Genomic DNA, 11,873 nt, shown 5'->3' with positions numbered 1-11,873 from the left:
CATGTAGCCTAACCCACAGTCCTTCTACTTCCTCATCCTTTGATTCTGTCTTGATGAGGGTTGATGTATATTGCTCCTTAACATAGAGCGCAACCCCTCCCCCCCTATGGAGAGCACCAGCTTCCAGCTGCCTGGATCCAGCCTCCAGTGTTTTGAGCAAGTGCCAGATGTAAATGCAGTGAGAGACTGGTGCCATACTAACAGCCTCAGGAGGAGCTGGGTGACATGCACAACATTAATGCTGCAAGCAATGAGTGTCTCACTCATAGCCTTGCCCCTCCTGTTCCCCCAGTGCCATGGAGAATGAAATAATGCGCATGCTATGGCTTGCCAGTCTGTCATTGAGGAGCTGTGCTGTTTCCCACCTTAAGCAGAGAAGAGACAGTTAGGAGTGTTTGGCAGGTGAAAGGAGGGTTGGATTGGGCTGGAGGTTGCTTCTTACTGGTGGTGGTGGGGATTGTGGAATGGCTTAGTAAAGCAGCACATCTGCACTGGTACCTGTTCATGCCCCAGTAAGACTTCAGCCCAACTGTGGAAGTTCCCAGGTGAAAAAGTGGCTCACTAAACTTACATATTCTTCTGTGCTTGAGTAGGAGGTATGTTGTCCTCCCAAATCCAGCCATTCCTGTCTGTCTTAAATGACAATCCAATCCAGTAAGTGTTGTTTGGAAACTGCCGTCTTAGAAATCCCTATGAAGAAACAAAAAGCATTAAGGAAACACAAGTACCTTTATCTGATAAGTATATAGTTTCAAAAATACTATTGGAAATCATTAAAAGAGGAGATAGTCCATGGCATAGCAGGTATGGAGAGATGTTCACTTATAATAGTTTTAGAAAGAGGGGTTACACTCGGGGCAGTTTAGCTCACCTGCATCATTACAGCATGAGGCACAAGTAACAGATCTTAAGAGTCCCAAGCACCAGCTTCCCCTCTCATTTTCAGTCCAGTTCAGGTATATGCTTATCCACATCTACGGTGTTCTTCACCCATTTTGAAGCTGCCTGGGACCCCTACTTTCTATTCTTTCAAGGGGATTGACAGGCTTTAGACAAACTTAGGAGGCATCCTTTTCCACTATCACTGATTGAGCCATCCTGTGCCATTGTGCACAAGTAGGTTACATAACTTGGCAAAGTCACGGGAACTATAAATGCAAAGTGAAATGATTTGACTGTGCACTGTAAAGTTATCCACCAGGTGGTACCAGGATTTTGTGCACTTTATAGATTAAAGGTTTAAAGAAGAATGAGGAGAAAAAACCCCTGTCCAATAGAGTCTGTCTTACACTCTGTGAGACAGAAAAAACCCAGGATCCCAGCACCACACTGCGAATCCAGGACAAATGCTGTCCCTGAGTCATGCAGCCTGGGACCAGGACTTGATGGTCCCATTATGGGGCTGTCCTGCCCAATTAGGGTTGGGTGGTCACCCTACAAGCGGGGAACCCTGGGCTTCCTTGCTTGCAGACCCATGCCCCAAGTCAGAATCCATGGATATGGTCCTACAAGCAGGGAATCCTGGGACAGCACTAATGAGGCTTCTGCAAAGGAGGCAGTCTGCAAAGCTGTGATGTCTGTTAATTTGGACTGCATCTCTCAGGGCTTGGGGGGCAAAGAGAAAAAGGAAAAGGAAGCATGAGTTGCATGCAAATGGCACCTGGTGAGCCCTCCACAGAGGAGTGCACAGTGGAGCTGGAGATCTCACTGGGTTGGTCATCCCGGACACAGGGAGCTGATCCAGACTTGGGGGCAGTGGCAGGGTGATTTTGAGCACTCTAGAGACTACAGGTTTGTTTGGGAACACCTCCAGAGATGTGTGTGAGGGGTGGGGGGCATTAAGGTATTGAGTACATGTTACCACAGTGTTGGTGTTTCTTTAACTTTTACTGGTTCCCTCCCTTTGGTTGGCTTGTGACACTAACTCCTATGATTTTCTGTATAAAAATGGGAACTCCCCTTTGCTTCTTCTGCCAGTTTCTGGGTCTGCATGTTGGCACAATACCTCTTTTACTGCCACAAATTTGGGCATCTGTAGCATAACAAAGGGCATGGGTGTTTGCACCAAACCTAAGTGTGTTAGTCATATAGCCACATGATGGATATCTTTGGCCATTATGTGTTGGCTGCTATTCTTTTACTTTTGGCTGTGGGTGTCTAAAGCATGTGCACAAAGACTGAGCAAACTCAGTAGGCTATGCTCTCTCAATGTGCTGTGATGTGCATTTGTCTATTCTGGACATATATCTGTGTCCAAGTGACAGAAACCCAGCCAGCCAGAAACCCAGGATAAATGTGCTGAGGAAAGGAAAGTGCTGCACTGCTTTATACCCAAGAGCTAGGTGCTGAATGCACTTGCTGTGGAAGTAAGAGAGCTGGCTTCTAGTCCCTTCCCCAGGTGAGGTTTGACTCTGCATCTCTCTGACATCCTTGCATAGTGTAGCAACCACCAGGCCACACATCAGTATGACCTGGAGCCCTCTCCAGCACTCCTTTGTAAACAGTCTCCTTGGGCAGCCATGAGAGTAAGATACAAAAATCTAGAGGAAGTAGAGCAGGTCAGAGGATGTGTGGCTTTTCTGTGTTGCTCTCCATTCAGGTTTTTTTTTTTTTTACTATTAAATGCATGGGGCGGTGGATTAGCTTCAAAAGGAGTGATGAAAACATCTTTACTAGTGCTTCACCTATGGCATGGGTATCAAAGTAATGACCTGATGATCTCTACCATTCAGCCCCTGGTAGGGCCCATGGGACTCAAAGTTGAAACCTGGCCACTCCTGGACTGCACCACATGTGGCACCCACTCCAGTACTTGCCCCAAAACAGCAGAGTAACCACTGTATTCAGAAATGCCTCAGAGTGCCTGTGTGCCGTTCCACCACTCTGGGGCCACACTGCCCACAGCACCTGATCCAGCACGCAGTGCTCACTCTGGCTGCTCTGGGACGTCTGCTGGATCTGGCATGTAGGGCTGATTTGTGGGTCTGATCTGCTCCGCAGACTGGCCTACAGGGCTGGATGAGTTTGACACCCCTGACCTATGGCATGTGGTTAGAGTATTATTAAAAGAAGTTAGAGAATAGTTACAAGTTCAAGATTTCTTTAGTTAAGGGGGGAATCTAGAGTTTTCTGGGCAAGTGCCATAAGCACTCAGCAATTGGGAGTGAGATATGGAAGGTTCCCCCCTCTTTATCCAGACTTACACTCAGGTACCTGCGCATGTAGCAGAGTGTGTACCTTCCCCCTTTCCCACCATGCATTTTTTAACTCTTCTCATGCTCACCAATCCACACTAAAGAGACAGGACTAGAAATGCCTGGGTATATGGCTAGAATACTTCCATTCAGGCACACAAAGGCAAATAGAAATTTGCCCCAAATGGTCCCTACAGTAAGGTGATCTATGCAGGTTTACAAGACCTGCCCCCAGTTTCAGACTCTGGGGATATGAGATCAGTAGAAATACAGGAATCAAAGTAATATTGCTGCCTTGTGGGCAACTCTGATAGTTACACTGAGTTTTACAAACTAACAACAAAACAAAGCAAAACAAAACAAAAAAAGCCAGGTAGCTGTATGTCATACCGGCTTTGCTCTCTTTCACCAGGATAAGGGTGCAATTCCACAAGGAGGACAACCTGATGTGGGCAACTCTGATAGTTGCACAGAGTTTAAAAAAAGGAAAAAAGGTCAGGTTGCTATAAGGCCCATACCAACTTTGCTTTATCTTTCACCAGGACAAGACTGGAATTCCAAATGGAGCACAACCTCTGACTCTCCTCCCATGTGTCCTTCTGTTCAGAAGCATAGTAACAGGATTTATCACTCTTCAACAGCCAGTTTGCAGGGCACAATCTGAAATTTACTCCTGGAGAAAAGAAAGAAAAGGTTTTTTTTTTTTCTGTAATCCAGAACGGTGGATTACAGAGCACAGTGGGCCCAAGTGGGATTCCATTTGGGTCCAGACTGAGAGCTGGGGAAGAGCTGGGTTACTGTGTTTTGCTTCAGATTGACTAGTAGGCACACATGAGAAATGTATTCTGACTGTAGGCAGGGTAGAGATGCACCCTATAGACTAACTGAATCAGGGTGTGCATACACAAGATGCTTTACTGCACAGTAGACTAATCTACTGTGTAGTAAAGCGTCATTATGTAACTGTGTGCAGGAGGTACTGCAAAATAGATTAGTCTGCTGTGCAGTTTTCTACCACCTGTAAAGACAGGTAGATTTACTGCACATTAGTTACTGCACAGTAGCGCAGGGCTACATAGCAGACTAGTAGAAAACTGCCCCAGTCAGGCCAGGCAGCAGGGGGTAGGAGAACTCCCACCTCCAACAGGTAGCTGCCTGCTTCCCAGCTGTCCCCTGCCCTGGGCAGCTGCCTGTTGGAGGTGAGGCAGGGCTAGCTCTGATTTCAGAGTTGGGGTGGGTTCAATGTCCCTTGTCCCTGCAGCAGACAGATCCTGGGCACTGCTCAGAGATTGGAGCCAGGGTGGGGACATTGTCCCCTTCCTCCAGCAGCTGCCTGCTGCCAGGGCTGTCTCTGATCTTGGAGCTAGGGCCAGAAAACTGCCTGCTGCAGGGGGCAGAGGACATTGTTCCAGCCCCCACTGCATGATCAGAGCCACGGTTGGGCAGCGGACAGCTGCCTGGAGCAGGGTTTGGGGTGGGAGACAGCTACCCTGGAGACAAGAAAGCTTCCCCCCCACTCCCATGCCAGCCTGGGGCTGTCACCTTGGGGAGACCAGAGCTCCCCCTGGCAGCCATATAGTAGCAAAACAAGACAAGAGTATCTCTGCCCTGAACTGTTCCCGTGGGGAGCAAATTTGATCCAAATGGGCACATACCAGTTTGCCTGGTGTACCTGGTAACTCATCATACAGTTATTAATATTAATTACTTGTACCTTTCCTTACTGTCACATTCAGGATCTATCACTGAAGAAATTTGTTTCCAGTTCAGACTATGGCTCTTACTGTTCTTTATTTCTCCTTCCTCTGGTCTTATTCCTCTGCCTTTTCTGCATCTCCTGCATTTTCTTTATGAGCTATCTTCCCCTCAGCAGTTTCAAATTTCCACTCTAATTGTTTCACCCCAGCTCCTTTGTTTTCCATCTTTAACAATATAATTAAATCTAGCATCTAAAATATCATCACAAATATCATCACTGGATTTCAAGAGGTAGTGAGCATTTGCATCTTCCAAAGGCAAAGTTGCAGGCATTCTGCATATACAGGAAGATTAAACAGGATCCACTAAAACTTGTATCCCATTTTCAGATCACTTGCAGCAACAGAAACTGGAAACCTAAATTTTAAAATGGAAATGTGGATGCTGATTGGATGTGCCTAAAGGCCATAAACTCATCAAACAGGCCAACTCCAGGCAATGATCAAATACAAATGAATAAGATATGTAGTTAGCTCAAGCAACACAGAGCATGCATTTCACCTGGTGTTGTGAGGGGGATCTTCAGAGCAAATTAATATACCTTCTCACACTAGGACCAAGAACTATGAGAAAGGGGCAGTGCTGAAGGCCTGAGGAATGTATATCCTCCTTCTCCCCTCATGGTTTTCTATTTACAGATCTCTTATTTATTGCCTTCCCTCCCTCCCTCTTTCCTAAATATCACATATATGTAAATTAAACTACTCAATTTGATTCTACTGCTGATTCTATGCAAATTTATTAACGATTTCCAGGCCATACCAATACACATTCTTTATTTTTGTCCTTTCTGTCACCAAAATCCATTAATTTGAGGTGGTTGAAACTTGACCTATGTCCCAAAACAAAGCACTCCCTCACTCTCCCCGCCTCCCCGGTCCACACCCTTGGGTTACAGAAGATAAGTTTAATCTTCTCTGAATGACCTCAGAATACATCTCTTAAGAGACATGAATTGTCCTTCTTCAGATTAAACATGATGATCCATGAAAATAATTATATTCCACTGTGCACCATATATTAGAAGGGATATAGTTTACACAAGTGCATTACTGTGTATATTGATCTTTAAAGACATAAAGGCTGCTTTGTCACTCTTACTTATTATGTAAATCTATATCTAATCCCCAGAAGTTAGGATAGAAGTTAGCCTTCTGGAGGGTGGGAGAATATATAACCATGGGGGTCAGGGTCTAAAAGAATGGAGAAGTGCAAAGCCAAGGTCTCTCCCATGCTGGGTTTGGTTTCAGGGGTACTCCAAGACACTGAATGGCTGGGGATCCCTTGGGAATTTCTGACACAAGTGCATTACTATTCCATTTACCATCATTTTTATTCTCCTTTCCACCATCCAAACACAAACTCTCTCTTGTTTCTTGCAGCTTCTTTGAGAAACGTGTTTCCAGAACTTCCTTCTTTGGCTTGAGTTTTTCAGTGTCTTCCTGGCAGCCCTTGGTAACCTGGAAAACTGCAATTCACAAATCATTTTTCAATGTGATCTTTTACAAATGCAATGTGGAGAGCATTTTCGTATTTGATTGGCATAACGGGCTCCGCCTACAGGGGCAGCCACAGCACCTCCAGGGGCCACACTATGCACATTCACCTACTCCAGCTTCTTATTGGATCTCCTTTCTCACCGTTCTCATCTTCACGTTAAAAATGAATAGATTTTGGAGGCTGCCTTCAAATTCCCAGGGTTTGGCTTTCAGAGCCTTAGCCTTCCCTGCTCATCATTAGGCTACAGGGCCTGGACTCTGGTTGGGCTCTATTTGGGCCTTAACCCCTCACTATAAGGAGTGGTTCCCAGGTATTCCACCTGTGATAGTCTCTAACGGTGGTCATTTTATTCAGGTGTGGGCCTTCTAGCTCCAGTTCCTCTTGCACCCTTGTGCTCTTTGGCTTCAGATCTGCCTGTGCCACCTTTCAGAGCGATAGCCTGTCTAGGTCTCCTCCAGCCAGTCCCAGACTGGCTGCCTTTCAGGACAGTCCTTAGAGGCCTCTTCAGGGTATAGTTCGGCTATATTATTAATTATTAGGCTGACAACAGTTGCATAGGTTATTTTTTATTACCTGAATATAAATAGAGCATAAACTTGTTCCTTTCATTTACCTTCTAATTCAGTAATAGACCATTACATTTACTTGGTACACATCTGTGTTTCTCAGAAATGTTTCTTAGGAAAGAACACAATATTTTTGTGTTATTTTCTACCTAAATAAATGAGAGGGCCATATTATGGAACCTGCCATCTTTGTATCACTGATTTGTATCCAGCACAGTCCTATCTAAGGCATCTTCCCTTGTCAGTTCTCTGCTGTGAAATGGATGTGAATCCAGGTGCTAATGGGACAGTGTGCCACAGCACAAAAATCACTTTCCTTTTCAGACAAAAATTCCCACCTTTGGCAGATCAAGAGGCCAAGCAGTGGAGGGGCTTTGGAGACTAAATTCACTTCTAGCAGTGGTGGTGCTCCTGAAATAGGGCCAAGGAATAGCTGTGCAGGAAGAAATGAATTAGCTGCTTGGGAAGCTGGTACTGCCATTGCCCAAGTGCTGCCCCTTCTTAGGGTAAACCAAGAATTTCAGTCTAGAGGGGATGCCAATCTGACCTTTTTTACTGCCACTGTGATGAAAAAATAAATGAAAATATTTTGGTACTTACACAGGACTGCCAGGGCTGTCAGCCCTACCACTAATAGCAGGCACAGGGTGAGCAAAGTCACAGTAGCCACACGCCATTTGGAGGATAGAGTGGGACGTACTGAGAGAAAGACAACAATCAGGTATTAGCAAAGGTGGAGGCTGAAAAGTCCTTACTCCATTCCCATGTTCTTTTCCAGAACTTTTGTTTTTCCTTCTCTGTTGCCGCAGATCTGCATGCCCAGCTTCTGACAGCGCAGCATCAGGTACTGGAACCCTCTGGGGAGACATCTGTACGCAAGGTGTCCACAACGTAGCCCAGACACCAGTACAGTTGGCATTTCCACTTCACTCTGTCTGCAGAGTTCTCAGGACCCCAACATTAAAGAGGCAATTTCTTGCCTTCCTCTCTACCAGAAACACTTCCCAGGTTGGAGCAGCAGCAGCAGCAGCAGCAGCAAGATATTACTTGTGTTCCATATGCATTTGAAAAAACCATACCCTTATACATTATGCCACAACAGCCCACACTTAGCAACATTTCTTGTATATCCTCCTTGTTCACCAGCCTCCTGGCTCTTCACGAAACAAGAGAAAGCCCCTTCACTCCAGTGCTGGCCTTACCTCCAATCAACAGCTTCTTAATTTTTTCCCCTCTAGCATCTGCATGTCCTTTCCTACCATTCACTACTTCTCCTTCCTTCACTAGACACCGCTGAGGTCATCTTAAACAGCATTTTTTATTCTTAATTGATGATGCAGTTAATAGACCTTACTGTGCCCTACAGGCAGGCACCTCCTTCCTCTCAGGCTTCATCAGCATCACCTCTTTAAGGAAGGTGACCACAGCCTTGCTTCCAAAATTCAAGCGGGGCTGACTTGTCCTGGAGAGTGCCCCAACCATCAGGCTATAGGTGTTCTGTGGTGTCTTAGGGTGAGGCAGTCTCCACCCCATCCTGTTGATTCTTCCACTGTGCAGAAAAGAACCCAAGATTCCTTGGTTCAGCAGGAGACAAAGGAGAAGTGAGCATGACTTGCTTGGTGATAAGGACACAACAAACAGACACCTGGGGCTCATCACCTGCCCCAAAGACAGTGCATTTCACACTAAAGAGCCAGTGGGCATGCCTACACAAGATGCTTTATTTGATATTAGAGCAAGTTACTGTGCATTAAGAGTCACCATCTACACGTGCAGATGCTTACTAGACAGTAATTTGCTCTAATCTCAAGTAAATTTGTTACCTGTAAATACAAGTAGCAAATTTATTTGGGAGTAATAACTGCACAGTTTGGCATGTGTAGATGGCTGAATGGGAGCAAATTTGCTTCCAGTCAGCTGGACAGGAGTGGGAGGGAGATTGCCCCGTTCCTGGGAGCTGCCTGCTTGCAGAGCAGGCTCCACCACTGGAGTCTGGGCGGGAACAATGTCCCCCTGCCCTGGCAGCAGAGGGCTGGGAGCAATCATGGAGCAGGGGCTGGGATCTCCCTGGTGCTGGTACAGGAGGACATTGTCCCTGCACAGGCTCTAGTGGCACAGCCCGCCCCAGCAGTAGGCAGCTTCCAGGTCAGGAAGCCCAGCCCTCACCATGAGACACCTGGCCTTGTGCTCTGTGTCAGCCCCTGGGCTAGCACCAAGGTGGAGACTAGAGCTCCCCCAGCTGCTTCAGGGGCCTGGTGCAGGGCTGGTGGGGGTGGGAGCAGACTGTTACCATAAGCAGCAAATCTGCTCTCACTTCCCCATATGTGTAAACATGTGACCAGGTTATTTATATGTATGGACACAAAGCCTAAGCAGTTCTCCAGCCCTGAGCCTTTCTAAGCCAGTGGAAGTGGGGTGGGGGATTTAAATCCTCTCAGGTAGTTTAAGGAATTGGACTGACATCACCAACTTCTCTAAGCACCAAGATATTGTACAAAAGGGAACATTTGAAAGGAAGGAATAGCTACCATTTTGTTTTTTATGGGGTCTGACTTGGGAGGCACATGATAGGCATGCCTGAAGAATGCCAACTGCAGGAAACCTTCAGAGGAGAGAGCTTAAGGAAGAGAAGCACCTAGATGAACATACAGTTTATGGATTCCAAGTAGTGCGTGCAAACGAAAAATTTCAGTCACATATGGAATTTGAATATTGAGGCTTGTCACCATGCACACACTGCAAAGTTCCTAAGGTGGGCATTAGTGCCCTCAGTCAAGCCACACTACTGTGTGCTGGCTGCCTCCCAAACCAGAAGAATCGCAATTGTGTTTGTGCACCACAACAGCAGGCTCATGAGCAATGCTGAGTGATAGTACTGGTTAGTTTATCCTCCGCACACTGCCAATGCTCCAGCCTCTGGAGATAGCCCATGTGGAGCAGCATGGTACAGCCAGGGCTTCCACTGCTCAGCTGCTGATGTCACTATAACCTGTGTTGCCTGTCTGGTTTAGAAGCCTCCAGCCTGAGGGAGGAAGCAGGAGAAATAGGATTTTCAAGGTTGTGATTTTGGACTTAGGCATTTACTTATGTCCCATGAACAGTGCTGTGTACTTATGCCCCAGCACTTATGCCCCACATTAGGAGCCTTTGGATCTAGCTCAAGACATTACAGAAGGAAGGAAGGGTGAAGCCACTTTGAAAGTACCAGGATGCACCAGTCACAATCTTGTTTGTTATACCTTTGTTTCTCCAGAATGGTAGTGGGGGGTGGGTAAAGTAGCCCAGATGAGAGAGCACAGCACAACTGTAACCCTTCTGCCAGGCACTGGAGAGCGGTAGCAAGGGCCAGCTTCAAATTCAGGGCATTGTGCAAACTTTCTATTTGGATTCAAGTTCCTCTCCAGAAACCTGGTAAAATAAATTGTTACTGTGTGTTCCAAAGGGAACACACACATGTCCCCACTCACAAGCAAAATTCAACTATAACAGGGTTTGTTAAAGGGGAAAAACAAAAATACAACCCTAAAAACCTTTATTTTCAAATAAGAATTAGCCGAAGCTACAAACATTTAACACTCTGTCCGAATCACCACCAGTCTAACCCATGTGTACTACCTCTTAACACAGTCTTCTAGGAATGGAGACTGAGTCAGAGCTGCTTCCCAGGCGTCCTATCACCTATGCATCCAATAATGGGAGGTGCTGGGTAGGGAGAACCATCGTGAGGTCCCTGCCACTCCTTTGCTGTTGATCCTTGCTGCCAGCAGTCATTACTTTGCCTCAGGGGCCCTATCATCAACTGCAACAGAACCTGTCAATCCCAGATCAGACTTGTCACCCATCTTTGGACATACAGTTAAGACAATCATGGAAGATAATCATCCTCAACTGCAAGTGATTGCTGAAGAAGATCACCAATGCTAGCCAAAGTGACAAGTGCTGGGGAGGGAGGTCTTGCACTGGAGCTCACCACTGGGGATTACTTTCTCACCCCCTTTGAGGGTTCATGACTTTCCATACTGGGAATCTTTGCTCCTCACCGCCTTTGGGGATCCCAAAGTCTTCTGTGATGGGTGCATCCTGGAGCTTTCTCTTTCACAAGCTTTCATATGGAAGTTTTCTGGATGCTTCACCCCAGCACACTAGAAAGACTTGTACCCACAGGGAGTTTCCCATTGAAAATTGATGTGTTTCTTAGGTTTGAGGGTAGGTGGTGTGGAAGGAGCTCAATGGAACAACATGGGAGAGAAAAGGGGGACAAAGATAGTAAGAGCAGGGATGGGAGGAAGGTAGCAAATGAGAAATGAAGCAAAACTGCAGAGATGGGACCCAAGACCTCAAGGGACTGGAGCACAAAGCCAGGAAGTAGAGGGCAGGGCAAAAAGAGCCAAAAATGCTGGAAGGGCCTTACCTTTTTGGCTGTCTGGATGTCTATGGGCAGAAGCTGCATTCCAAGGTGCCTGAAAATTTAAAGTGGTGTATCCTTCCTCGTCCTGCATCTCCAGCCTTCTATGCTGCCTCCCTGAGGTGTTACTTGCTGGGTGATAACAATGCTCTGGTGGGTCTGCAACTTCAAGAAAATTGATTAATGCTTCCCCATTTCAGCTTAGCTTACAGAGGAAACTGAAGCCAGGCTTGAAATAGGGAACTTGCAGCTTCAGTAGTAAGTGCAAGACAGAGTGGGATGGCAGTTAAGTAAGGAGGGTGTGGATATGACATGGGTGTTTAACTAGCCCTAAACTGAAGTGGTGTTTTTGAAAACCCACTGTTTCAATTTAGGAATCCATTTCATCTACACACACCTAAGAGTACCAATGGCCCAGTTTTGGGGGTGAATAAACTGTGGTCATATTGA

The 11,873-nt window shown here is 46.3% G+C and overlaps 1 protein-coding gene across 1 annotated transcript; it reads right to left on the bottom strand.

Moving 5' to 3' along the window:
* Positions 1-259: 259 nt before the first annotated feature.
* Positions 260-11,582, bottom strand: LOC149866651 (C-type lectin domain family 12 member B-like). Its single transcript, XM_090041636.1, has 6 exons — positions 11,430-11,582; positions 7,619-7,717; positions 6,277-6,420; positions 3,713-3,867; positions 572-690; positions 260-365 (listed from the first exon to the last, which is right to left on the bottom strand). The coding sequence occupies exons 1-6, from the start codon at positions 11,515-11,517 to the stop codon at positions 260-262; spliced, it is 711 nt and encodes a 236-aa protein (XP_089897762.1). The 5' UTR covers positions 11,518-11,582.
* Between the last annotated feature and the right edge of the window lie 291 nt (positions 11,583-11,873).

This window comes from Crocodylus siamensis, chromosome 4, assembly GCF_052110815.1.
Source record: "Crocodylus siamensis isolate JL-2025a chromosome 4, ASM5211081v1, whole genome shotgun sequence".
In the NCBI taxonomy this organism is placed as follows: Eukaryota; Metazoa; Chordata; order Crocodylia; family Crocodylidae; genus Crocodylus; species Crocodylus siamensis.
This window is presented reverse-complemented; position numbering and strand designations above follow the sequence as displayed.